Source organism: Panthera pardus, unplaced genomic scaffold (genome assembly GCF_024362965.1).
Source record: "Panthera pardus isolate Hobbes unplaced genomic scaffold, ASM2436296v1 HiC_scaffold_6, whole genome shotgun sequence".
NCBI classification, from domain to species: Eukaryota; Metazoa; Chordata; class Mammalia; order Carnivora; family Felidae; genus Panthera; species Panthera pardus.
The window spans coordinates 125,487,417-125,514,150 of NW_026526991.1; the positions used below are offsets into that span (position 1 = coordinate 125,487,417).

The 26,734-nt window shown below is 42.0% G+C and overlaps 1 protein-coding gene and 1 long non-coding RNA gene across 2 annotated transcripts in view; one reads left to right on the forward strand and one right to left on the reverse strand.

Moving 5' to 3' along the window:
• Positions 1-26,734, forward strand: part of CUBN (cubilin) — a 273,842-nt gene that overhangs the window by 131,801 nt on the left and 115,307 nt on the right. The window contains exons 31-35 of the mRNA XM_019460669.2: positions 821-990; positions 20,829-20,988; positions 22,726-22,839; positions 24,501-24,611; positions 26,160-26,288. Of these exons, the coding sequence (XP_019316214.2) occupies positions 821-990; positions 20,829-20,988; positions 22,726-22,839; positions 24,501-24,611; positions 26,160-26,288 (684 nt within the window). The remainder of the gene's footprint in view (positions 1-820; positions 991-20,828; positions 20,989-22,725; positions 22,840-24,500; positions 24,612-26,159; positions 26,289-26,734) is intronic.
• LOC128774895 (uncharacterized) lies at positions 20,829-24,507 on the reverse strand. Its single transcript, XR_008419395.1, has 2 exons — positions 24,317-24,507; positions 20,829-21,810 (listed from the first exon to the last, which is right to left on the reverse strand). It is a non-coding gene; the product is annotated as an uncharacterized LOC128774895 (long non-coding RNA).

Consider the following 26,734-nt stretch of genomic DNA (forward strand, 5'->3'; position numbering starts at 1 on the left):
GACCACCTTATGAGGGAAATGTATTTACTAATGAGGAAGTTGAAACTTAGTGAAGTTTGTGATTTGTCCAAAGTCACATAGGTAGAAAATACTAAAGCAGAGATGTGACCCCAGGCTACCTTGTGGCCCCACTTTGGGAACCCTAAGGTGATACAGTAAATTATATTAGGCCTTTCCTAAAGTTAATGATGCATGAATTTAGTGAGGGCTATATATATGATTGTATACACATAGTGTTTAGATTATCCAATTATTGTCAATTGTTAGAAAATACTCGCATTTTTCCGTTACAGGTTTATATTATCATAAACCCAAGAAATGATAAGTCATAGAGATAGATGTTGATAGGTATTTACTTGATAATATCATAGGAATAAAAAGACTGAATAACTATACCAGGTCCAGAATATTAAATTTTAAAAAGCAGATATTAAATTATTAAAAACATCTCCTACTAAATTATCAAAATTCTTAGGAGATGTGCTATTCTTACAGTATATTATATTTTTAGAGAACAAAGAAGAAGCATTTTATGGCTTTATGAGAGCATGATTTTATTTGCACTTACGTTTGAGTATTTTAGAAATTACTTTTGGCATCAGTGTTTAAGTTATTTGAAGTATTTTCTTCGTCATCCTTCATTTTGTTGGGATGAATGAATGAATGGTGGATATTTAGTTCTGCACGCTGATTATATCATCAACTACATAAAACTGGTGGTCAAACAAAGCATCATATTGTTCTATGCTACCAGGTAATTGGGCAAAGCTTTATCCATCAGGGATTCCTCTCATTTTTGAACTGGGTTTCCTACTTACAGGTTGTGGCGGCATTTTCCAGGCTCCCAATGGAGAGATTCATTCTCCAAATTACCCCAGTCCTTATAGGAGTAACACTGACTGCTCCTGGGTCATTCGGGTGGAAAGAAATCACCGTGTTCTCTTGAACTTCACTGACTTTGACCTTGAACCTCAGGACTCTTGTATTATGGTAGGTGACACAAATTTCAAGCGTTGTCTCTAGTCAAGCCTGGACCCAAACATTACAATATGAGCATATTTGAGTAAATACATTAGTTATGGATGTTTTCAGTGTCAGATCATAGGAAACCCAACTGCTGGCAACTTAAAATATAAGGATGTTTATGTTTTTATCTAAATACAAATCAGGAGGTAGATGATCTCGTGGTTTGTTTAGCAACTCAGGTTCTGTTCTACCATCCTTCGTGTGTTGATTTGTCATCTTGTGTTTGTTTCCTATGGTCAAAAAATGGCTGCAGTAGTTCTGAACATCTTGTCTGACTACAGATGCAGAACAAGGGAGAAGAGATAATTCTATTTGTTTCGATTTTGTATTTTTTTAATCAAGGAAGAAGATTTTCACACAGCCCGCTTACTTACATACATCATTGGCCAGAATTGGCTGCAAGAGAGATTAGGGAATTTATAGTAGAATGAATTTATCATAACTACTTTAAATCAATTATTATTAAGCCTCCGGGGGTTTTCACAGGGTTCTACTTTTTTTGAGCTCAGGATATCTCGATCTGCTACTTGAACAAATCAGTGTCCCCTAGGACAGAATAGATTTGGGGATGGGGGTGGAGGAAAGAGAGATGGGTATTAATTGGTCAGATGACCAAAGTTTCTATCACTACTTTCAGCTTTAACGCATTCTCACCTGAAATTAAGGATGTATCCTTAATGTAGGAGTGAATGAGAATGTATTTTGAGATTTTCTTTTTGTTTTTAAATTGATTTTTTTGGTTACCTGGTTTTTTTTGAACAAAAGATTTTCCATATTTCATTTGTATTTAGAGACATTTCACTCAAATATAAACCAGATTCTCTTGGCTGATGGAACTTTATATTTTAGTTTCCTGACAGTTTCTTACACAAACTCCAATTGGCCTGCTTTCAAATTTAACTCAAGAAAACTCAAAAGTTGTTTCACATTTTTCAATGTAGTGCAGTCATGGTATGATTTCAGATACTGTTTTACAAGATTAAAAAGTAATCTCCTTAAAAGATCAGTTGACTCATGACTGTTTTAGTCTTCTAAATGAGGCTTCAGGGTCTAAGTTGGCAAAGCATTGTACAGACATAAAGGATAGAACACCTACTTTCCATAAAAGTAACTCAGACCAACTCTCCTGAAAAACACAATTTAAAATTTGTAAGCTGATATTTAAAAAACATCTTCCTAAATGCAGCAAAGAACTGACAAGGTAATGTGAAATTTTTGAGTTAATATCTGAGAGAGATGTGAGCCTAGTATTTCAGATACCTTTTGTCTACAGGGCATTTGCTGATTCAGAAGGGATTGGCAGCACCTCTGTGAGCCTCTCAGGACAAAGAGGATCAGAGTTTTAGGCCAGAGCCGGAACAGGGTGGAAGTCCTGGTAAACCATATCCTAGGTAAAACAAAATTAAAACAGCTTTCACAGAGACTGTATTCCAGCTTTAAGTCACCTGAGTGGCCCCAAAATCTGAGGGGGACCCTGGCTGAGAGAGGACCCTGGATTGTTAATACATCCTTGTACATCTGGCAAAAGCAATTTAGAATCTTCTTCAAAGGGGGATAAAATCAGCCTAGATTTCATTTCTATTCATAATTTTTCATATGCAATAGCCGGCACACTATCAAAGATACTCACGTACATGAGGAGGGGATATAACATAAATGAGATGCAATATGAGTAACAGACAGTGGAAACAAACATACTAATATCACAGATTGGTAAACAGTTATGATTGGTAAACAAGCTCATGGAGATAAAAGTCAAACTTAAAACTCTCAGCAAGGAAATGCAAACTATAAAAAGTGACACTGCAAATATGGAAGAGAACCAACTAAAATTTTCCGAACTGGATAAAATAGAATAGCTGAAATTTAGATCTCAATGGAAGTGGGTTTTTTTTTTTGTTTTGTTTTTTGTTTTTTTGTGTGTGTGTTTTGTCTTTTAGGCAGATTAGATAGAGATGAAGAGAAAAATAGTGAACTGGAAAATAAGTCAAAGGAATCTAGGGAAAAATCACAATAAGCAAAAGGATGGAAAATATAGAAGAGAGGTTAAGACACATACAGTATGCTTATAAAAGATATAATATACATTTAATTGTCACCCCAGAAAGAAAAGTGAGAGATATAATGGAACAGAAGCAATATTTGAAATGCTAATGATTAAGACTTTTCTAAAACTGATGAAAGATGTCACATTTACAAAAACAAGAATCCCAAGGAACCCAAACAACTAAGCAAGTATAAATAGAAAGAGAAATAAATAGAAAGACATGCTAATCTAAAAAAACCTAAAGATAAAAGGAAAATGTTACAATCAGCCAGGAGAGTGGGTAGGGGGACAAATAGCTTTTAGGAAGTGGCAGACTAAATTCTGACTTTTCAACAGTGATAATTAGAAGGAGAAGAGTCAGGGTTGCCTGGGTGTCTCGGTTAGTTAAGCGTCCAACCCCTGATTTCAGCTCAAGTGGTGATCTCATGGTTCATGAGATTGAGTCCCATATCGGGCCCTGCACTGACAGCATGGTGCCTTCTTAGGATTCTTTCTGCCCTTCTCTCTTTGCCTCCCCCCTACTCATGCACTCGCGCCCTCTCTCTCTCTCTCTCTCCCTAAAAATAAACACATGAACTTGAAAACAGAAAAGAAGGAGAAAAGACAATGGAATGTTATCTTCAGTCTAAAGAAAGAAAATAACTACCAATCAGGAACTTTGTACTCTCCTAAAATAGTCTTTAAGAATGAAGGTTAAATGAAGCATTGAAACCAAAAAGGGATCTTCAGGAGACATTCAAATGGGCCGGAAACAAGTTGTTTACCTCATTGATTTGCTTGCGGTGGGCAATTCTCCACCATTTGCTTCCTTTCCCAAATGGGTTAGTGCCAGGTACAGTATCTTCTCTTCTCTTTGGTAAAGTCCACAACCCATAGAATTTAACTTATGAAAGAGTGTAAACAAAGCCTAGCATGGCTACATTTCCCCCCACTATGGTCATGAATAGAGTTTTCCACCTATATGAGATAAATACATAGACGGGGTTTTCTCTTAACCACTGCCATATCTCAGCATGCAGCTGGGCTTGACTTAACAAACTGTAGTAGAAAGCAACAGATAGAAGGAAGTAAAACCTCAAATATGAACTGGTCATAGACATGGAGACAGGAAAATAAACCCAAAAACAGGTGCTGGGAGGAGTTCAGTCTGGCAGATAAGGTAACATACGAAATGTAGTAGTCCAAGCAAGTTGTCAAAATGAGGGAATCCCGTGTGAAGGAGTTGAGGTATCCCTTCCAGTGGGCAGATAGAGCATTTGGAAACAGATGCCGCTAATCACTGGAGCAAGACTTACACGTAAAAAGTGAACCACGTCAATAGCATGGTGCCATGGTTAAGAAATCTAACTCCGTGGGGGGGGTGGACCTAGAGCTGAGTCTGAATTTTGCCCTTCCCGAGCTGTGTTACCCTGCAGTAACCCAGTCACATATAGATGCAGTTTCTTTAACTGTGACATGGGGATAGTAAGTACCTGTGTCAGATTTGTTGTTGGGATGTTTGAGATCATGTTAAGTGACCTACTGTGCATATAGAAAGTTATTGATTCATGCCAGCCCTGGTCATAATGATGCTGATGGTGAGTGCCCACAGAGAGGCGTGTGCAATGAGCACTGGAAGAGGGGACAGCAGGGAATACTAGAAGAAACAGTGAGCTTAAGGGCCAGTGCTTCCCTTCTGGGCCTCAAGGACCTCAGTGAAACAAGAACGCGGTTAGGCATCTTTCTCCTAGCACAGCACCTGACATCTCCTATACCTTGGACTCACTGACTATAGTAATAATCATGAGAAAACAGAAGAGGGGATTCATTTGGATCTGGAATCCAGGGAAGGTTTCACTTTGGAAATGACGTTTGAGTGGCAGAATTTCACCAGTGGAAATGTGGTGGTGAGAGCAGGAGAAGAGGCTTTGGAAAAAGAATAGGGGAAATTGTTCACAGAGGCGTGAATATACACAGATGTGTGGGAATAGGAAAGATGTTGTCCTGGAGTATAGCTATGTGTGGGAGCACACAGAGACCAAGAGTCTATAGAAGACATTGTGAGTGGCCTCAGGACTGGACAAACCCTTTTACACTCTCTGAATCTGAAATTATCCTATAGATAGTATGAGTTGATGAAAGTTTTCTGTAAAACAGAGGAATCATAAACTCAAAACTGTGTTTTATAATGATAATGGGCAGCTGTGTGAAGACTAGGTTGGCAGAGGAAGAGAAAGATGGCAACAAGGCTATTTGGGAAGCTATGGAAAAATCAGGGGTGGTGGCCTTGGGCATGGAGAAAAAGAGACGTATTGGAGAACTCATGGTGGTCATATAGTCACTGAAATTTATAGGCTAATGACATGGTGGAGGGTGAGGTGGGTGTTAGTGATGAAGAAGTGAAGACTATTCACTTGAAGAACGAGTGAGTGATGACGCTAGAAAGTAAGTAAAGGGGTAGACATCGTGAGTGTGATTCGGAAACTTTTCAGTTTAGAGGTCTACACTATGTCCCTTACAGAGTTTGACATAAGAATTTAGTGCTCAGGATGGGATCTGAGCTGGATGTGTAGGTATGATTAATTTCTGTAGATCTGGGTAGCTGTTAAGCCACAAAAGTAGGTGTGATCACTTACAGTAGTATTTTCTAAAGAGAAAAAGGCCAAGTAAACTCGTTGGGAAACACCGCCGTTTATGGGGCAAATGGAGAAACAGAGGAAAAGAAGACTGAGAAAGAGCACTCAGAGGCAGGTGGAGAACCAGAGAGAGCGGTAGTATAGAAATGTGGGGCGAAGCCAATTTTAAGAGTGGGTGATCGAAGGTATCAAATCCAGCAGAGGTCAACTAGGAAGAGGATTGGAGCAAAGCTACTGAATTCAGTCTTTGATGACCTTGTAAGGAGCAGGATGGGTGTGCATAGTAGTAGAAGACTCTAGATCACAACAGGTCAGCAGGGGCAGGAACTTCTTAGCTTTTTCCTAAGGTGATGGCAGTGAATGATATAAGGGGATGAAAGGTTATAACCTACAGGTAAGGCGAGACCAATGGAAAATGGAGAAGCTTGACCATGTGAAAAAGGCAAGGCACTGGTGGAAGAGGAGCAGCTCAATATAAGAGACAAAGGGAATAATCGATGCAGTCATGTTCAAGGTGGCGATCTGAAGAAGAGACAAAGGGATCCTATAAATTTCATATTTTCAGAATGCGAAATTAAAACACGTGACTGATGCTAAGCCATATAATTTTTATTTGCAAATTTATTCACACTGAAAATTACAGAAATCACACACAAGATAAGTTATTTTTTTGTTTGCACCATTTATGAATTACCTTTACAAAAAAAGATAAAGTAACGCGGAGAAGGACTATTCTGGTAGAGTGGGTAGAGATCTGCTGTGTGTGGTTGCCAAGTGGACCCAGTTATGGGATAGGAGGCCTGCAGAGCTTGGAACCAGGAGGGCGGTGTCCTGGTGAGGCTGGAAGCTTGGCTGCAAGTTACAGTTAGTTGTCCAGGGGGCTCATGAACGCAAGCATTGAGGCACCAACCATCTATCCTTTACAGCTAGGTGGACACTGGATGTGAAACGTACCCAGCAGTCCAGTATCTTACATAATATCTCTGCAGCTTAAGTTCACACAAAGCCCATCATTCATTCTGGAGAATTCAGATTAATTTCTTGGTCCCGGTGCTGAGACAGTCATTAGCAAAGAGAAAAATATTCAGCTGCCAATGATGCTGCCAGGTAATGTTTGTGTTCATGGGATTTTTAATAGAGCCCAAGTGTATTATTAAATACCAAGGTAAACTATGGTTGGATGGGACCAGCCATCGTGTTTTTTAAAACTCCTATAACAGTTTGGATTGTCAGAAGTAGAAATATAAATTTTAACAGACATTATGGCTAATAGTTGCAAACGCATAGATACATAGAATGTTAGGGTTGCAGGAGGAGAGATTAGAGATAATTTACTGCCATATCCCAATTTTTTGTGTGTGGTATTCTTATTTTAAAAATAAGAAAAGTGAAGTCTGGGTGGTCAGCATCAAGACCTGGTAGATGTTAATAGCAGGGCCGGCACTAAAACATAAGCAAGCCTAAAGTAAGAGGTAGTATTCTGGTAAAATGTAAAAATTACAGGCTACACGCAAGGAACCAAATTGCAGACTCGCGGACAGCTGAGAAATCGGGGGAGAAAAAATAAAACTATTTGCATTCTCTTTTGGATGAACCCAGAGCTCATTTGTCAATACGAGGAAAAGTGTTAGGATTCCAGATACGAGGAGGAAGGTGTCTTTGCTTTGGAGGCAGGTGGCCTGGGCTCCATCCACCCGTTCAATCTTCGGTGTCAACCATGCGCCCAACCCTGCTGGGCACTGGTGTCCAGGCATGGCTCCACCACTCCCTCTTTTCATGGCCGGGGGATCTGAGTTTGCCCATTTACAAAATCGAGCGCCTGGGAGACCCACACAGAAACAGGATCCAGTTAGGAGTTGTGTCTGTGGGTGGGAAGAAGAGCACAGGGTGAACATGAAGAAACAGATCCTGAGGGTCCGGTGACGTCAGTGTGGGTTCGCTCTAGAGGTCACAGTCAGATTCGCACAGACTGGCTAAGCTTCGGGTTCTGCCCTGGGGAGCGAGATCTGGCATTGGGAAGAGGTCATCTCCACACTCCACTTGCTGAGCAAAAGAGAGCTCTTCCTGTGGCAGGCCCTGGTCCCCAGCAGTCCTAAAAGGAGGCGGAGTGAGCCCACGGGGAACCCCAAGCCATCCCTCTGGCTTTGTGGAACTGAAGGCAAAATTTAACGAGTAGAAGAAATGAGTGAAAATCTTAAAATGGAACAGTAATACACAGCCTCTATCCTCTTTCATATGACCAACCAACAGCAGTGGTCTTTGTATCCCAAAGGCAGCAGTCTGTTTGGTACACAAATTGCTAATAGATGCAGGGCTGAATAAATGTATGCATGAATTTTGCGGTCCCTATTCCTGCAATTGTCAGTACTTCAGATGACACATTTGGGGATGTGTTGTGCTGAGTTCACTCCCTGGCACAATTATTGATATACGATCTCACTAGTTTGAGCCGCATGAGAACTTAGATAACATCGCAGAAGCCCGTTTTCTAGAATTTCATGCTGCTCTAATGAAAAAAGAGAGAGAAACGGAATTTTCTGACTTCTATTGAAGTGGTGGGCATCGTGGGGAGCTAATCGGAAAGCTCCACTGGCACTCGGGTTTCAGCTAATTTGGTAATATGTTTGCACTTTCCGCTCTGTCCCCTTTGAGTGGCTAGTGTAATTAACCCCAGGCTCTCCTGAATGACACATTGTGAGTATTTCTTGCTAAGGCAGCAGTGGGACCCACTGGTTGGGCATGACTCTGTATGGTCAGCACGCAAATGGCTCCATTATGTTGCCTTTCATGAAGGCTGAGTATTAAAGTGACCTCCAACTGACAGTTAATTGCTTAATTAGAGTCTCTCTTCCGAGCCTTAAATCCACGTAGCTCTGCAAGCTCTTATCGATCTCTGAGAAATGCTGGCGGTAGCTCAGTGCGAGAGAGGGAGAGGTCGGTCCTGCAGCCCCAGCGGGGCCCTGGAGACTCCCGCCTCTGGTTTCAGCATCCTCTTTGCTCAGCACAATGGAATGTCTGCCTTGGGAGAATCAGTCAGAAACAGATAAAAGCAAGCGGAGCACAGTCCAGATCCAGCCTCTGCTTTGGAGAAAATATACATTAGGGCGAACAGAGCCTAGTACAAAAAAAAGGGCCCATTATGAGTAACTGTTTTCTTTCTGAAGCTTTTTGCCCCCATCCAGGAGAAAGAAAACAAAGTGTGTGATTTGAAGAAAACCAGGTCCCCTCCCCCCACCCAAAGCCACAACGTCTGGTCTGCTCATTGCACAGTTTGTTTCACTGTAAGACCCTGGGTGGAACAGGGCAGACACAGGACGCAGAATCCGTATTTTGCTTGATTTATTTATTTAGTTTTAGATACTACCCATGATGTGTTTCCTTTTAAAACATTGATCTGTTCCAAAACAGACCCAGGAATAATAGAACTCAGTGCTTCAAAGAGAAGATGGAAGCGATTCTTTAAATATTTATTGTTTTACAAATAAATCCATGACAAGAATCCGCCTCTCCCTGCCTCCCTGTCTTCCCTTTCTCCCTCACTTTTCCCCACAGGAAGTTTCATTTCTGTTTCTAGCTGATACTTGAGGACTATCTCTGACGGATTTCTTGAAAATGTTTTATTCTGGGACTTGCCTTTGATAACCTGGCCTTCCAGTGCCAAATTAGTCACCAAGAACGGTGCCAACAATTCACATCTCCAAAGCAAAGACTAACTGAACAGAAGCCACAGTTCTCAATCTGTGGGCACAGGCTTTGTTTTGTTCGGTTTGCATTTCAGCTCAGAATGTCGCTAAATGCTTGTTTATTTGTGAAAACAAAATGAGCTTCTTGGATTTCTTTGCCTATCGACATTTCCGGGGATCTTTGAGTCCCTGCTTGCAACGATGACAAATCGCTAGAGGTTAGAATCTGTAAAAATTGAGGACCGAGTGCAATAATGTAGAACGAAGGAATAGGGGTGATGAAGTCCTGATGTGTGAGATGTGCCACCGTGAATGTCACCTGGTATTTAACCTCAGAGACACCTGGCTGGCAAATACCGCTGACTGAGGAACCCCATGCTTCCTCCCCCTATCCCCCCCACCCTCACCAAAGGCTGCTAGAATGAGTAATATTTTCATTTCCTTCCTCACATACACTTATGACTTTAACAACTTGGATATTTTCCTAAGGGATTCCCCTCCCTATCACTGAATATTTCCTCTATCTTGGAACAGTTCCCATTCCAAAATGGGAATTCTGTTAGCAGCTACACCACCATGTGCAGCACGTGAAAATCTTTCAGGGACTCCCATCCTCCAAATTGACTTTTTCCTGCAATGCAGACTGTCTCTTCTGAACCCCGGATATCTTATCCTTTCACCCTGATAATCTTTAAGGCGATCCAGAGCAGTAGACGCGTGTTGCAAGGAGTCAAAAATGAAGTCAAAGATAAAGGCTGGGTTGAAAACCAAAGTAAGCCGGGGCCCAGGTGAGGGAAGAGGCCATTCTAGACCAGACAGGTTATGGCTTTTTAGACCAGAGAAGGACGAGAAGGGGATTTAGATCTGAACCTAAGAATAAAACTGAGGGGCGCCTGAGTGGCTCAGTCAGTCAAGCGTGGGTTAAGTGCTCAGGTCAGGATCTCCCAGTTCTTGGGTTCCAGCCCCATATTGGGCATTGTGCCTGGAGCCTGCTTTGGATCCTGTGTCTCCCTCTCTTTCTGCCCCGCCCCCGCTCGTGCTTGCGCGCTCTCTCTCTCTGTCTCTCTCTGTCTCTGTTCTCTCTCAAAAATCAACAAACATTAAAAAAAAAAAAGAATAAAACTGAGTTTAGGAATCAGGGATAGAAATCTTAGGGTTATGTATTGGCCCTGGACACTGTGCCCTTTGTTACACAATGTGCTGTATAAGCCATGCTGGGAATCCCATGCATGTTCAGTGGGATGGAATCCATGACAGGTGCCAACTGTTCTGAAATCCATGGGGGCCCCAAATTCTAAAATGCCACTGTAGGAATGCTTTATTGCAGGTCTAAATAAACGAGACACTTCCATTCTATTTCCTGAGCTCCCATGATTATCTTTCTTGGAGGTCATGGATAAAACTTGATTTTATCTTTTCAGTTGGTTTCATGATAATTGATCAGATGTCCAACGGACAGGATTCATTACTGGCTCTATACTACTTAGTATGTGGCTGTGAGCAAGTTCTGTTTTCTGAGCCTCAACTTTACCAAATGTAAAGTAGAATTGTAAGAAAAATTGAATTTTTTAAAAGGTAAAGCATTTAGCATAGTGTCTGGTATAGATAAGTGTTAATTGTTACTCCCAATTTTCCTGCTACTGCTTCTGTTACTACTGAAACCATGTGAAAGGTCTTATCTTTTCAAAAATTGTGAACCGTAGGTACCCAGAACTGGATCCATAATCCATAGTTCATTGCTGACTACCATCATGAGTTATGAAGGCCAGTCTTATCTTAAAATATTTTTTTAAATCTTAAAACATATAATTTGTTTTCACACATTCTTCACCATATCATCTCAACGAATTTTATTACTTCATAAATGTGTTATTTTAATACCTTCCAGAAGATTCACAAATGAGTTCAGAAAAAAAAAGGTAGTGGTGCAGAAAATGCCAATAAAAGCATATTCATATACATTTATATCTATTCATATACGTTCATGATTTGTTTTCAGGGAAAGCTCAACTCTGGAGCTCAGACCAAACACTGTCATACTTTGTGGATTATAAAACACACCGTGTGTTTTTGCTTTTGAATTAAAATAGTTTCCTCGTCCTCCAGTTTGTAATAGTTTTAGCCCATGCATATTTAGTTGGTTTATTTCCTCCTCGAGCAAGATGAAACTTAGTAAAACAAGAAAATAAGAGATACAGTAGAAATATTTTCTCACTTCCTCCTCTCCAACTCGATCTGAGGGAATAGATTCCAGTTTCTGGAGATGAAAATACAAACATTACTGGGGAAGCTACTGTTCATTTTTCCCCCTGGGTCATATGCTTCGGGCTGTGCGTGCTGACTATTCCAGTGAGGTGATCATGAGTCATTCCATCAGCCAGAATTTGGATCAGTGGGGAGGGGGCTTGGGGCTCAGGGCTGTGCACTGCATCCGAGTCAGACACCTGTTCTTTCCCTCAAAGCGAAGCATCAGTAATTACTTGTCTTTATTTAGTGCAGTATTTTATATCATTGGGGTATTCAGCTTTCTTGTTGAATCAGATGTTACATTTTATGAAGAGTGCCCCACAGTGGCAGTTGTTTGGAGCCTCAGTTAAAGGGGACACATATTTAGGCAGGGAAAAGTTCAGGCGCCGTGACCAAGGGGAGAGGTGACGAGATCCCACACCCAGAGGAGCCCCTGCGGGAAAGTGGTGGCGTGGGTCCAGGAGATACATCGGAGAGAGAATTGGCAAAACACATAGATCCATTGGATTCGGGAAATATGGGAGAGGTCTGAAAATGTTCACCAAGTGCAAAACCTGCTGTGGGCATTTATGGAGGCAAGAAATGAGGGTGAAGGGGGAATTAGGGGAGGAAAGATGACTTCAGTTTGAGACATCAATGCTCAAGGTTTGTGGGGCCATACGAGCAGTGTGGTGTCTGGAATGCAGTTGGATAGATAAGCCTGGAGCTCGGAGAGACGTCTGCACTACAGTTGGAGATATTAACCAACTAGCAGATGCCTTGGAGATCTTAAAACAGAACCCATATCTGTTTAACTACATTCTTGTCGGGCTGCAAAGACCAGATTAGGTGGCATTAATAACCATCTGCCTTAGGTACTGCGGCACTGTCATATGAGTAACATATTTTCTTGTCTTTGTATGGAGTTCTTTCCTTACACGTCTGACTGGCTGCACACTTAAACATTTTAAATATATACAGTATTTAAAAGTTTTACGTGCTCCTCATGTTGAATTTCTAAAATACAGGAAAGAAGAACAAAAGAAATTAATGCCATCCATAATTTTGCAACGTAAGGACAAACCCTGAAACATTTTAGCTTATTTCCTACACTTACATACCTATCCATACACACACATGCACACTTACACACACGTACACATAGATAGTTAAGCTAATACCACACATCATTTTGTATCCTACATTTCCCACTTAACACTTAATACGTTTCTCCTCAAAAGTAGTATCCTTGGCTATTTAATCAATTATATAGACATACTAGAATTTCTTTAACCGCTAGCTTATTATTGACCATTTTGATTACTTCTTTATTATCATAGTGTTATGAAGACCATATTTATATGTGAATCTGACTCGACATTCCCTATTATTTTCTTCATCTAAATGCTCTTTTCTTTAGTGAACACTCTATTATGGAAAATTTTAAGTATATAAAAAAGTATAGACTATATAATACATGTGAAGTGTATAAAGAACAAAGTCATCTCACTGTCCAGACTTGCCAAATTGTAATATTTTCCCATACTTGCTTCAAGTGCTTTTTTTCCCCCCCAAAATAAAGGAATTACTAAAGAGACAGTGAAGTCCCATGTGTCACCCGCACTGACACTATTCCCTATTCTCATCACAGAGGAAACTGCTTATCAGAATTTGGGTTTACGGCGCCCATGGCTATTTTTATACTTTTTCATTTTTTTGTAGTTTTCATATACAGCATATATTATTTTGCAAGTTTTAAAACTTTAAGCAAGGAATACCGCAAATACAATACCCTTCTATTTGCTCTGTTCACTCAACATTCTGTTTTTAACGTTTGTCTACTCTGTAATGCATTTAGATCTAATGCATTCTTTTTTTTTAAATTTTTTTAACGTTTATTTATTTTTGAGACAGACAGAGACAGAGCACGAGCAGGGGAGGGTCAGAGAGAGAGGGAGACACAGAATTGGAAGCAGGCTCCAGGCTCTGAGCCATCAGCCCAGAGCCCGACGCGGGGCTCGAACTCACAGACCACGAGATCGTGACTTGAGTTGAAGTCGGACGCTTAACCGACTGAGCCACCCAGGCGCCCCTAATGCATTCTTTTTGCCATCGTACAATACTCCATTTCATGAGTCTACCACGAGTCGCATGCCCATTCCACTGTGAATGCATGTGCAAATTGCTTCCGATATTCAGCTGTTGCAACTCTTATAACAATGGACGTTCTTGGACATATTTCCGAAAGCAATCATGCAAGAGTTTCCCTAGATTAGACATATTGACGTGGAAGTGCTAGCTTTTACATTTACTCTGCATTGCCAAATCCTACTAGAAATATACGCGTGAGGATTCCCATAATGAATGGGAGAAACTTACCTTCACATTCATACTATATTCGTTCCGCGACACTTCCAATACATTGTCTGACTTGATCTTTACAATGATGAGACAGAGGGAACGATTCTCCACCCCCATTTGTGAGATGATGGAACGATAACCAGTGGCTTCTGAAGTGCCTTGGCAAGAAAACAAATACCCTCGGTGGACCCAGGACTCAAGTGTTGGGACCTAAGAACAGAACGCTTCCAGGTGTTCTGACCATAAGGTCCCTGTGTTTCCCGGGTGTTTTTAATCGAAGGTCAGTGTGCTTGCCCCTGGGCTTTAGTTGATCTGATGGAAAATGTCAGACAGGCTGGAGCCTGTGCATAGCCTGTCAGCAAAGGCCATGCAACAGAAGGGATATGAACAGTGTGGTTTGAACTAACCATGGATATGGACATCCATTGAGGCTCCACTTGTGGAGTGTTTATGAAGCTGTGTTGTGGAGCCGGGAAGGTTTTGTAGGGAAGGTGTTTGGGGAGGAACCCATATTTGAAATCATTGCCTTTCCTCAAAGAGGTCAGGTACTTTGTTATCTCCAAGTCAGCTGGTACATTAATGGATCCTATCACAAATTCCTGAACAGTTTGTGATAGCCGTATTTTCCAAAGAACTAAGGAAGAAACAAAGAAAGAAAACAGGATAACTGGATTCACTGAGTACTTCTCCTGTGCCAGGCAGCACATATTACCTCATGGCTCCTTCCTCCATCCCTAGAGGAGCCAACTGTTAAAAGAGAAGTGAAGGTGTCAACACTTAGTCCTCTGTTTCTCCCCTTTGCACACACAGCTCAGTCCACTCAGTTAGTGTCTGTCCATAATTATGTCCAAACAACTCATTAGACCGCCAGCGACCTCCATGTCACTAAGTTCATGAGTAATGTTTGCTCCCTCAGTAGTGCCAGTGGTTGATCACTCCAGGTGAGGAAAAGGAGACTCAGGGGTCTAGGAAACTCATTATTCTCCCCTGATATTTTCAGGGATTTCTATGTAGAGAAATGAGGAGAGAGGAGAAGTGAAGAGAGAAGGAAGGAGGTCAACCAGATGGCTATTGCTTGCCGTGGTTCACATTTTAAGCCCCTGTCTCTTGCTTCTTGTGGCCATTCCCTTTCTCTGTCGCCCTTGTTAAGAGAATATTGGAACTTACACTTTGTTTTTAATTTCCCCAAAATACCACGATCTTGAGGCTCCTTTGTGTAGTAGACTTTGACTAACTCTTTGGAGCACTGGCAGGTGTTTACTGCAAATAGCAGCAGAGCAGTCGAGTTCAAAAGTGATCCTTAAGACTCCATTGTTCATTTCTCTCTCAGTCCCTCATTTCACACCTCCTGCAGTAGTTATCGATTGCTGCATAACAAATATCCCCAGACCCCAATGCCTTAAAACAACAACATTGAACGTTTCTGTGAGCCAAGAATGAGGGTGCCGGGTACCTGGCCCTTTCCTAGCTGGCTCACATAGTCAGCAGGATTCAGGGCTGGAGGCCTCCCTCGTCTCCTCTCCAGGAGGGCCTCTCTGCAGGGTATCTCATAGCACAGCGGCTAGACTCATCAAAGCAGGCAGTGCAGAGTGCAAGAGAAAGAGCTGACGATGTGGAACAGTCCCTCTTTTGTAACCTAGTTATGGAAGTGACATCCCATCACCGTGGCTCTCATCTCTTCATTGGAAGAAGTAAGTCATTAGGTGCAGCCCGCACTCCTGGGCAGGGTGGGGGTGGGGTGATTACACGGGGACATGAATCACTGGGAGCCAGGTCAGAATTGCCCCCACTGCCCCGCTGCCTGCCACCCCCGCCCCAACAGTCTCAGCTGGTAATATCCATGGGCTATGCTCCAGCCTCATCCGTGTTGCTGGACAAACCCCTTCTCTCAGGCCTCTTTTTGGTTTTGCTGCAATAGCTTCCTACTTTTATTCGTTTCATACAGAGCAATTTATCCTTCTCTTTGTCTCCCTTTACAAATACAGGCTTATATCTCTCAAGTACGTACTGTGAAGTATCTTTGTAATCATTTAATTCTGGTGAACAGTCTGAGCTTTACACTCGTGTCAGTTACACTTATTTCTATCATCAGTAAGTGTACGGGACGGCAGAAGTTCCCTCTCTTTTCGCAAATTACCAGTGCTTAGGACCCTGACCCAGGCCTCTATAAATGTCATCACAAAGGACTGTTAGTCTTGTACCTGAATGGCTCCCCACCCCAATGTCACTTTATGCCAGAGCCGACACGTGTTAACTCTGGAAAAAAAAAAAAAAAAGATTTCTCAGATCTCCTTAAGATATTAAAGCATCAAGTATTAAAATGTTTGTGCAAGTACACAAATGTTTGGCTCAGTTCTAACTTCTGGTTAGAGCTTAGAGTGCGGAGGGTTCCCAAGAGCGTCATAATGTCATGTGTCCTGAATACTCTGGGCTTTGGGGACAGGCTTGATGTCCTCTGCCCACCTTCTGCCTTCCGTGTTCTCTCGCAGTGCTGGCAAAAGATTGGCACTGCCTGTGAGAAGGGCACTGGGCAGTTGTGTTTGGCATAAGCCATGTCCTGTGATTAGACCCTCCTCCATTGCCCATTGGGGCCAAAATGTAAAAAGCCTGCCCAGAAAGCAGCCCCAATTGACCTCTTTCCCACTGTGAATAGCCTCTTTTACTCACTGTCATGCCTGCTATGCATTTATACATTCCAATCCATGAGAGGGAGGACAGCTATTTCCTAACTCTGGACTTTCCCTCATTCTTAGTCCTCTGTTCTTAGAGGCCATATACTCTTACCTATGTAATTCATGCACTCATCCATACATCAAATATTTACTGTCTGTTATGTGCCCAAGTCTACTCTCTTAGTCTCCTATTTTCATGTGATAAATATAAGTTTAGGCATTTTGAATGTGTGTGTTTGTATCCGGAAATTTGACAAAACTCTGGGTACTTTGTGAAGGGACCGATTAACTTCTTGTAGAAATTAGGTTATCCCTCAACCAGATATGCCTTTGTTTTTAGAGTCCCAGTAGTTGGAGCTTTCAGGGGTATGGCTACTTTTTCTTTTGTGGATTCAACTTCAAAGTTTTACTAATGTCATCCAGAAATGAGTTAATGGAAATGTACTGGTTTTGCAGGGGGCGGGGGGCGGGTGGTATATTTCTCTGATTTTACCACTTGAGCAACAGATCAGAAAACCAATTCTCAGGCCTAGCAAACTCTTGGCAGTAGACTTAAATAAGAATTATATATCTGTAAATTATGTGACTGTTATATGTGTCTCCAATAGTAATATAATTTGCTAGGTCTGCCTTGGGAACTAAATGGAAATAAGGGGAAATGCATATTGATAATTTCCATGACTTTAGAATTTTAAATAAATGGGATCAAGGTTTCTCATATTTTCTTCCTTGCAGTTTTTTTCTTATAATTTTATAAATTAAAAGTTAAATTGATTTGGGGATGCCTGGGCGGCTCAGTCCGTTAAGCATCTGACTCTTGATTTCGGTTCAAGTCATGATCTCATGGTTGTCAGGTCAAGCGCCACGTCAGACTCTGCGCTGAGCACGGAGCCCCGATTAAGATTCTCCCTCCCTCTCTCTCTGCCCTTCTCCCCCACTCTCTCTTTCTCTCTCCCTCTCAAAAAAAAAAAAGTTAAATTTATGTGGTATTACAAGAGTTAGGAACCATCTAAAATAAAAGAATTGCTATTCTAAACTATTAAAAAATCAGTTGTTTCCTTGTTAATCTGAGGTCTTGCACTTTCATAAAGCAACAACTGGATATATATATCTTAATAACTATCGCCAGCATTTTAAAGAGAAGTGACAAGATATAATAGAATTTGGAGACAGGGGACGTAAGTTCCTGACTCTACTCACTGTGTGTACGAACTCGGATTAGTCACTAGCTTACACTGGATGAGGCAATACTTTAATAGCTAGCACACTAAGTCTCATTTTCTTCATGCAAACAAAAAAATCACATGGTGTTGAGGACTAGATTAGGATGTTTCTGATGGTCCTTATAAAATTACAACGTGCTAATCAAATGTAGTGTTTCAGTGGTATATAATTTTGATTCAGGGACATCTGGAAACCTTCTACCTCAGATCCACTTCCTGAAAAGCAATGCTCCAGCCGTATGAACTGCAACCAAGGCCCTTTGATTCCAGGGTCTCTGGGGGAGGGAGGTCTGAGAAACTCATAGACATCCTGGAAGATGTGCCCATTCAAAGGATCCCCTGGGAAATGGCTCATTCTTATGACTTTCTGAACCATTTAGCCCTACATTTCTACCTTACTTTTTTGCCTTAAGAGGATTGCAGCCATTTGGAAAAGAAGGAACAATACCTACTTACTCACTAGGCCTCTGAGTTTGGGGAGAAATAAAGGAGACTAAAAGAGTCCTGCCTTTGTGAGTGTATGGACTTGTAAAAATCCTCTTAGTGTAAGTGTTGTTTTTGGTGGTGGTATTTTTTTGGTGGGGGAGTCTGTATACCTCACAGAACCCCGGTGTTCTGCTGAAGTATAAGAAATGCTGTGCTAAACAAACACATCACCCCAAGAGAAGCAAATAGTCTCGTGTGGATAGTCTTGACCAAGAGTCAATTGGCATATTCTCTAGACTCCCAAGGCGTTCTAGGAAGGTATTCTTTAAAGCAAGACAGTATTAACATTACTGAACTCTAAGGATGTTATAGCTGTATCGCCTTCAGAAAGTATAAAGCCAAGTATACCAAAAATAAAGTCTTGGATTAAAACAATGCTGGTAACATTTGAGAGTAGGTTGAAGTATAAATGTAGTAACGAGGTTTTGTAATCTTGATTTATACACTGTTTTTTTTAAAGTTTTTATTTATTTTTGAGTAAAATAAATTTTTACTCGAGGAAAGAGAGCGTGAGTGGGGAAAGGGACAGAGAGAGAGGGAGACACAGAATCCAAAGCCGGCTCCAGGCTCCGAGCTGTCAGCACAGAGCCCAATGTGGGCTCAAACCCATAAACCATGAGATCACGACCTGAGCCAAAGTTGAATGCTTGACCAACTGAGCCACGCAGGCGCCCCTTGATTTATACATTGTTTTGACTATTATTGATGGTGTTCAACGTGTTCAATAGAAGCAGTCATACTAGATTGAAAACTATAATTTGACTTCGTTAAGAAAATGTAACTGAGTTTGTAATCAATCTTTAAATGTTAAATAGAGGCCGGGGCGCCTGGGTGGCTCAGTCTGTTGAGCAGCCGACTTTGGCTCAGGTCATGATCTCACGGTTTGTGAGTTCGAGCCCCGCATTGGGCTCTGTGCTGACATCTCAGAGCCTGGCGCCTGCTTCTGATTCTATGTCTCCCTCTCTTTCTGCCCCTCCCCCACTCATGCTCTGTCTCCCTCTGTCTCAGAAATAAATAAACATTAAAAAAAATTTTTGAAAAAAATGTTAAATAAAAATCAGTTTTAAGGTTTTATTTATTGGACCTGTGGATTTAAAATACGAACATTAAATAAAGCAATGAAAAAGAAAAAAGAAAGAAATGGTGTTCTAGAACCACATTTAGTTAAAGTTCAGTATTGTAAAAGTTTTAGCCCCTCAGTAGAGAGTTAAACATCTTATTGATGTTTGATTCATGTGCTTATGATGAACTAAACTGAGAATTGCCTCCCACTCATACTTATGTGCTAGAGAGAACAGTGATTATAATCCTCACTAGATATTTTAAAATAATTTGTGTGAACTTTCTTTGCGTCAAATCCCCGAACTTTCTATTTTTTTCCCCAAGTGTTTCTTATGAAATATAAATGACAGTTTGTCTTGGGTGAAACAGCCGTATCCTAACTTCGTATTTTAATCCCACTCTGGTAGTTGACAGTTGATCTTATCCTGCTTAATTGGTATCTTGCATTAGACAATATGAGAGTTTCAATTCTGAATTTTAGAATCTAGTTGTCTGGTTTAACATGAGCTGCTCCCTCTTAGGAATTGTGGAAGTCGGCCACACAATTTTGTCTCTGTGTAGCAATTGTCTTCTTAAAAATGGAGGACAATTGGGGAAAAGGAAATGGATAGTGTGCGTGAAGGTCTGAACCAGTTGCTGGCAGAGGGTGAGCACTAAATGAATGGTTGCTATTCTTGTTATCATCCAAAGAAAAGGAATTCACTTCCCCCATTTATACATAACTGTGTTAAAAACTGCACACCAGACACACCGAGTTCCGAGGAAATTAACCAAGTTTCAATTTCACAAACCCATACAGTGATTTGGGTACATGTAATGTCAACTCTATTCCATCAGTACGTCTGGAGGGTCAGCTAAGTCCCAACATAGCCCTGGGCAGACATAGAACCTAGTACCTTTTTTTTTTTAATTAAGTAGATAATTTTCTGAGTTAGGCTCACTCACTATATCATTTGAAAGAACTCTGCCAATATTCTTCCTTCTTGACCACTATCCTATGGAAAGCAAAAAGTTATGGCAAAGGTTGGGTTTCTGAAAACAAATGGTTACTCCTCCTTCTTCCTCACCTATTTGTTCCTATCTTGATTCTTGCCTCAAACATTTCAGTACATGTTGTAGGCATGGCACTTGATGCGATGCGCCGAGGTCAGGGGAGGGAGGAGGGCTGTGAAAGTAAAATATCCAGGGATGTAATTATGGGCTCCGGCAGAGGAACTCCCACTGGAATCCATATAAGTTCCCTAGACATAACCAATGATTCAGACACTCCCATGGGCTATTTGACGAGACAATGACATAAAGCACTAGATCCGGTGAATGTATTGCTTTCCACCAGCTCACCAATGTGTACATAGCCCATGGACCGTGGGCCCCATAGATGTAAATCTGAAGTTCTGAACTATTAACCCTGTTGTCTTAATTTGTAGGCATATGATGGCATAAGCCCCACAACTGCCCGCCTTGCCAGAACATGTGGAAGACAGCCGCTGGCTAGCCCCATCGTTTCTTCGGGAAATAGCCTCTTGTTGCGATTTCAGTCTGGCCCTTCCAGACAGAGCAGGGGCTTCCGAGCTCACTTCAGCCAAGGCAAGTGCCGCGTGTCTCTGTGTGTGTCCCTGAGGTACCCGCTGTCTGTTCTGGAGTGCCCTTCCTGGTGCCGCAAAAAAAAGGAGGCCAGTGCTCAGAAATCGGTCCCAGCTTTCTACTTAACAGGCGACAATTTAAGTAGAGCAAAGGAACTACGATTTGCAATTATTCCACCTGTTGATCCTTTAAGTTTACGATCGTCTAACAGGTGACGCCGACTTCCTTTGGATCTGTGTGTCTCTCAAACGAGCTTTCAGAATGATATTTCAGAGCACTTTTAATACTAGGGTCACTGTAACAAAGTGTTTCTCCATATTTGTTCATGAGTAGATAAATTATCTAGCATTTGTCCAGGATTTTCTTCTGGGACAATTATAAATCACAAGGCTTGCGTGCAATGTAGAGTCTGGTGGTAACTAACCCTTGAGGTAGTGGTGCCCTGAATCCTGCTCTTGTCCACCTGAGGAATCGGTGTTGTTTTCCACTGTTTTTGTTCTTAACTCACCACTTCTCAGTTCATCCTTCTAGACTTTTTCACCGTTGCCTTTCATCCGGCCGTTCCTGAAGATGAATCCTTTATTCCCATGTCAGGGATAGAGCGCAAGGTGGAAGGAGTTGTTGGCCAGCTTCAGTTTGCCTCTGACTTTTACTCAGATCATCCTTGTCATTTCAAATACGGTTGGTCTGTTTAGTCATTGGTCTATTTGGAGCTTGCCTGTATCCTACAGCAAAGAGCCCTGGCTAGGGATGTTTTCTGGGTCGGGGTCTCTCAAAGATGCATTGTAGACTTGGGAGCAAGACAGAGCGCATGAATCAGCCACTCTGCAAAGAAAAGAATAGTTTCTTAATGCATTTCATTTTTCATTTAATTAATTACTTATGGTTTGCTTCAGAGTAAACAATGTCCCCAGGAGGTCTCTTCTGGATTATTACAAAGCCTCCTCCCGCTCACCCACCCTTTCCCCATCTTCCTCCAAAGTCAGCTCCCAAAAGCCCCACTCCAGCCATGCCCTTGTGTGCTCCGTGAATCTGTCCTGGCTCTTCATCGCATGGAGAATGGAGCCCCAGATTCCTCCAGATGTTACCCAAGGGTCCTGGAACCTTCCCCAGTCTTTTTTTTTCCCCCAACACCCTTCAGGAGCCCCATACTTTAGCCAAGTCTGCACAGTCGCAGGCCTGACCCTCCTCTGTGTCTCTTGCTGGACTATTCTTCCTCAGCCCCACTTCCTCCTCCAGCCACTCTCCTCCGGGAGACACCCCTTACGCTCCCCCGCTGGCCAGACTCTCCCGTCTGCACCGCCACAGAGTTTTGCGTTTCTCTGATAACACACAGCCATCCTATGCACTCTTGTTCAATTGACTATTTATTTTCCAAACAATAAATAAATAAAGTTGCTCAGAAACAGATTATCCCTATACCTCTAATTTTTGAGCGGGCAGAGTAAGTGGACCCATACTAGAGGTTTGTTTCAGTGGCTCAAGCAGTTCATAGCCGCTTCATCTTTTGTCCTCTGCCCCTCCCCACTTCCTGTAATTGAAGAATATTGTTATAAACGTACGGTGCATTTCCATTTTCTCATGGTTTATGTGCAGCTTCCTTGGCAGAGTACTTCCTGGGCATGTGTTTCAGAAATAGGAAAACATCATTTGTGTTTTTACTCATCAAATAATTGTTTTGTGCGGTCAGTAGAAATCAAAAGTATCTGACGTGCGTGTGTGTGTGTTTGTGTTCCTCAGCCTGTGGGGGCTACATCCTTACCGACTCATCTGATACTATATCCTCTCCATTGTTCCCTGCCAAGTATCCACACAATCAGAACTGCAGCTGGATAATTCAAGCTCAGCCTCCATGTAAGTAACAAAAAAGAAAAAAGGAAAGGAATCCAGGATGGATGGTGTCTGTGGGAAAGTCCATCTATGACTAATGTTCCCGTCTCCTCAATGGTAACAATTGATGGCCTTCCTCTTCTTTTTTTGGAAGTCCCCATTCCTGATGTGCACAAGAACGAGCACTTCCTAATCTGATAGGAAAGTAATTTTGACTGTTTATTCTTAAGTAAAAAAAAAAAAAAATTTAAGGTTCAAGGCCTAACAGAGGAAAAAGAAAAAAAACAAAAACCTGTAACCTTGCTGTATTGACAGGCACGTGAAATTGGGGATAAGCAAAAATAACTGATAAATAGTTTTTGACACATGTGCCTTGAGTGTGGTAGATATTCGGGACAGTTGCCAAATGACTAAATGATGAATAAGAACCACAAACTGAAAAATTAATAACTCATAGTTTGGGAATGTGATGCCATAAGCATATCGATCTTCGATCAAAGTGGAAGCTGATTATTAAACCGGGCCTCTCGTGCAATGCATGTATTACAGAAAATTCTAGCACACGGCCTGGAAGAAACACTTAGTGAGTGTTTACATAATTTTCTTTTTAGAATTCTAGAATCATATTTTTTGACCTGGTAACAACCTGGTGGTAAGAATTACTGTCCACAGTTTCCAGACAGAGAAAAGGAAGAGACCTCTCAGGACTCAAAGCAAAATGATTGCAAAGAGGGTGATCCCGGGGCCATCACACATGTTTCAGAGGGGCCCTGCCCTTCCTTGAGGTATTCGGGAAAAATTTATGATTTCAGCCATAATGTAGGAAAGGCATTAAGTTCTTTACTCTGCTTTACGATTAATCACTTTTGTGACAATAAGCAAATCCACTTAAGCCAGCGAGGCCCCATTAGCTAATCTAAAAAATGATAAGTTTGACTTCAATATTTTCTAACACTTCAATATTTTCTGACTAGGGATGTTAAGAGGTAACAAAAGAATATGTTTATTACCATGCATATGATTGGGGTCTTGGCGAAGTAATCCTTAGCCAAAGAAAGTTGCCAGCTGGCCAGAAACTAAGCCTTCGATAAGGAGCCCCCTGCCTTGAGCTGAGCGGTTTTGCATGTAAGGATAATTTCTAATGAGTTGTAAAGCATTTAGATGAAAGATCTCACTGGTTCAAAGACAGATCCTATTCTGAAGATTAGGGACCCTGGATGAATAGCAAAAGAAAAAACACACCCAGGCACTTGCTGTTTTGCAAGTAATTCAAAGCTTTCTTTATAAATGACTCCAAACCTCTAGGGTCCTGGCTCTGGGCTTCAGGTAAAACTAAGAGAGCTAGGCTGTGCGTGCCAGGGGGGTAGGAGCATCTCATTTACAAGTCAGTAAACTAGTCAGCCAGCAATGGCTGATGCAAAAAGTGTAAAGACCGTATATTCCGACAAGCACTCCACGTGGTCTCCGTGGAATGAACATACCCCAGGGCCCTCTTATTTACCACCATCAGCATTTCAGATTCTGGAAGCACTTTCAAAAAACATTGATTCTGTCGCTCTTCAGAGGAGCCAAATGCGTCGCTTCCCTGCTGGAGAACCTGCAAAGGAATTGATCAAAGGATAAACCTCGCTCCCTGTATGTTTTGTTTGCCAGGGCTCTCTTAGTCCTCTCTCCTTCTCTTGCAGTCAATCACATCACCCTCTCCTTCAGCCACTTTGGACTTGAAAGCACTGCAATGTGTACACAAGACTTTTTAGAAATTTTGGATGGCAAGTATGATGACGCACCCCTCCGAGGTACCGCAGCGCTCACGCACTCGTCTGTGGCCCTGACTGGGTCGTATTTATATATTTACCTACGTATATGCTGTTATTGGAGGTTGGAATGGTTCCAACAGATAGGAAGAGCAATATAAGCCAAGTAAAGAGAGTTAGAGGGTAGGATAGCAAGAGTGAAGGTGGGGCTCAAGAAACACAGCTTGTTCACACTCAAGGACATGAACAGTTTATGTATTTTTTCTTTTAATTTAAAAGTTGCAACTGCTTTAGAGAGCAATGAAATTCAGTCCGTCCTGGCATTAGATAGCATTCCGTGAGAAATTTCTTGTTAGTATATGACCGGTTCTTATATTCGAATTGAGCATGGTCCTTCTGGTTTTGTCCTCAGTAGAAGCATTGGGGGAAGGAAGGAAGGAAGGAAGGAAGGAAGGAAGGAAGGAAGGAAGGAAGGAAAGAGTGAAGGGAGGAAGAAGGGAAGGAAAGAAGGAAGGAGGGAAGGAAGGAGGAGGGAAGGGAGGAGAGAAGGAAGGAAGGAAGGAAGGAAGGAAGGAAGGAAGAAGGTAAGGGAGGAAAGAAGGAAGGAAGGAAGGAATAACTAAATAAACAAAGCAAAAAATACAGCAACAAACACACACATGGGAATTCTGATTGCAGGACATCCCGGTGAAATTAAAGAATGCTGCTATCTAGTTTCTGAAATATCTTCAAGTAAAATCATCTCAGGTTATTTAAACTTTCTCCATGAGGTAGTCATCTTTGAGCTTTGGCATACAAGTTTCTTATCCTGCACTAGAAGACAAACTCCATCAGAGGAGGGACTTTGTTTTGCTGGTTGCTCTATTTCCAGGGCCCAGAGCAGAGCCTGGGACAGTAGTGGGCAATTGATTCCTCTCTGCTCTATGCGGTCCTGATCGCATTGCTTGGGATGTTTATCTGTAAGCATTTGACCAAGGATGAAGGGATATTATTTAACAGACACTTACATAGCACTTCACTTGTGCTGAGTGCTATTCTAAGAACTTTATAAATAGCAACTTGGTCAATCCTCATACCCTTATGATAGAGGTCTCATTATTATTGATAGTCTCTTTTCTCCAGTGGGGAAACTGAGGCACAGAGAACGTCAGTGACTTATCTCAGGTCGCGCCTCTAGCAAATGGCAGTGCTAGGAGTTGAATCCATGCATTCTGGCTCCAGCATCCACACATTTATTTTTTGGCCATAATGCTTTGCTTTGAAGCATTAGTGCATTTACTTGCGCAGGTCCATACTTGGCTAGAGATTTTAGCATTCCTTCCGCTTGGAGCCAGGTTGTCTACATCTTTCTTACCTCCCCCTGATATTCTTCAATGTTTATAAATCATATCTCCTATGCTTGTCTTTATAGTTTATATTTAACTCTCAGGCACTGTCCCAAACACTGACCCTGCCTTAAATTCTCCAAATAGTGACTTCTGCTTTTTGCTTCCATCTCCTGTGGTTCTAATAAATGCACATTTACTAGAAGTGACAGTCTGTGCCATGTGCCACGTGATCGCTCGTTCTTTTTGTCCTTTTCCTATCCAGGCCGCTACTGTGGTGCCTCCATGCCGCATCCCATCACTTCCTTTAGCAATGCTCTGACGCTGAGGTTTGTCTCAGATTCTAGAGTGAATTCCGAGGGTTTCCATGCTACATACGCCGCGTCATCATCAGGTAAGAGGAGTCAGCAAATGGCATTACTGGGTTAAGAGGGATGTGATAGAAAGCCTCAGTTTGTTATTTGGGACTGCCGTATCTTCGGAATTGGGAGCCATTTCCCTGAGCCTACCTCTGGGACGAACCTCTCCGTCTTCCAGTTGAGGTTAACCTCCTTGTAAATTCTAACAGTAGTAAACTCTGTGCGGCGTCCTCTTTATCCACTCATCCACTGGTGGACGCTTGGGGTACTTCCTTACCTTGGCTCTTGCGGCTCATGCTGATAGTGAGCTCCGGGAGTGGGGAGGATGGGTTGGGATGATGTCGGAATGGCCAGCGTGCTCGCTCCTTCGTGACATGTCTGTTAAGCCAGCCCCTGACTGGCAGTGTCCGTCGGCATCTCTTCTGAATGGACAGCTGCTGTTCTCCAGTCTCCCTGGCCTCACGGCTGGGCTCAGGCCGGT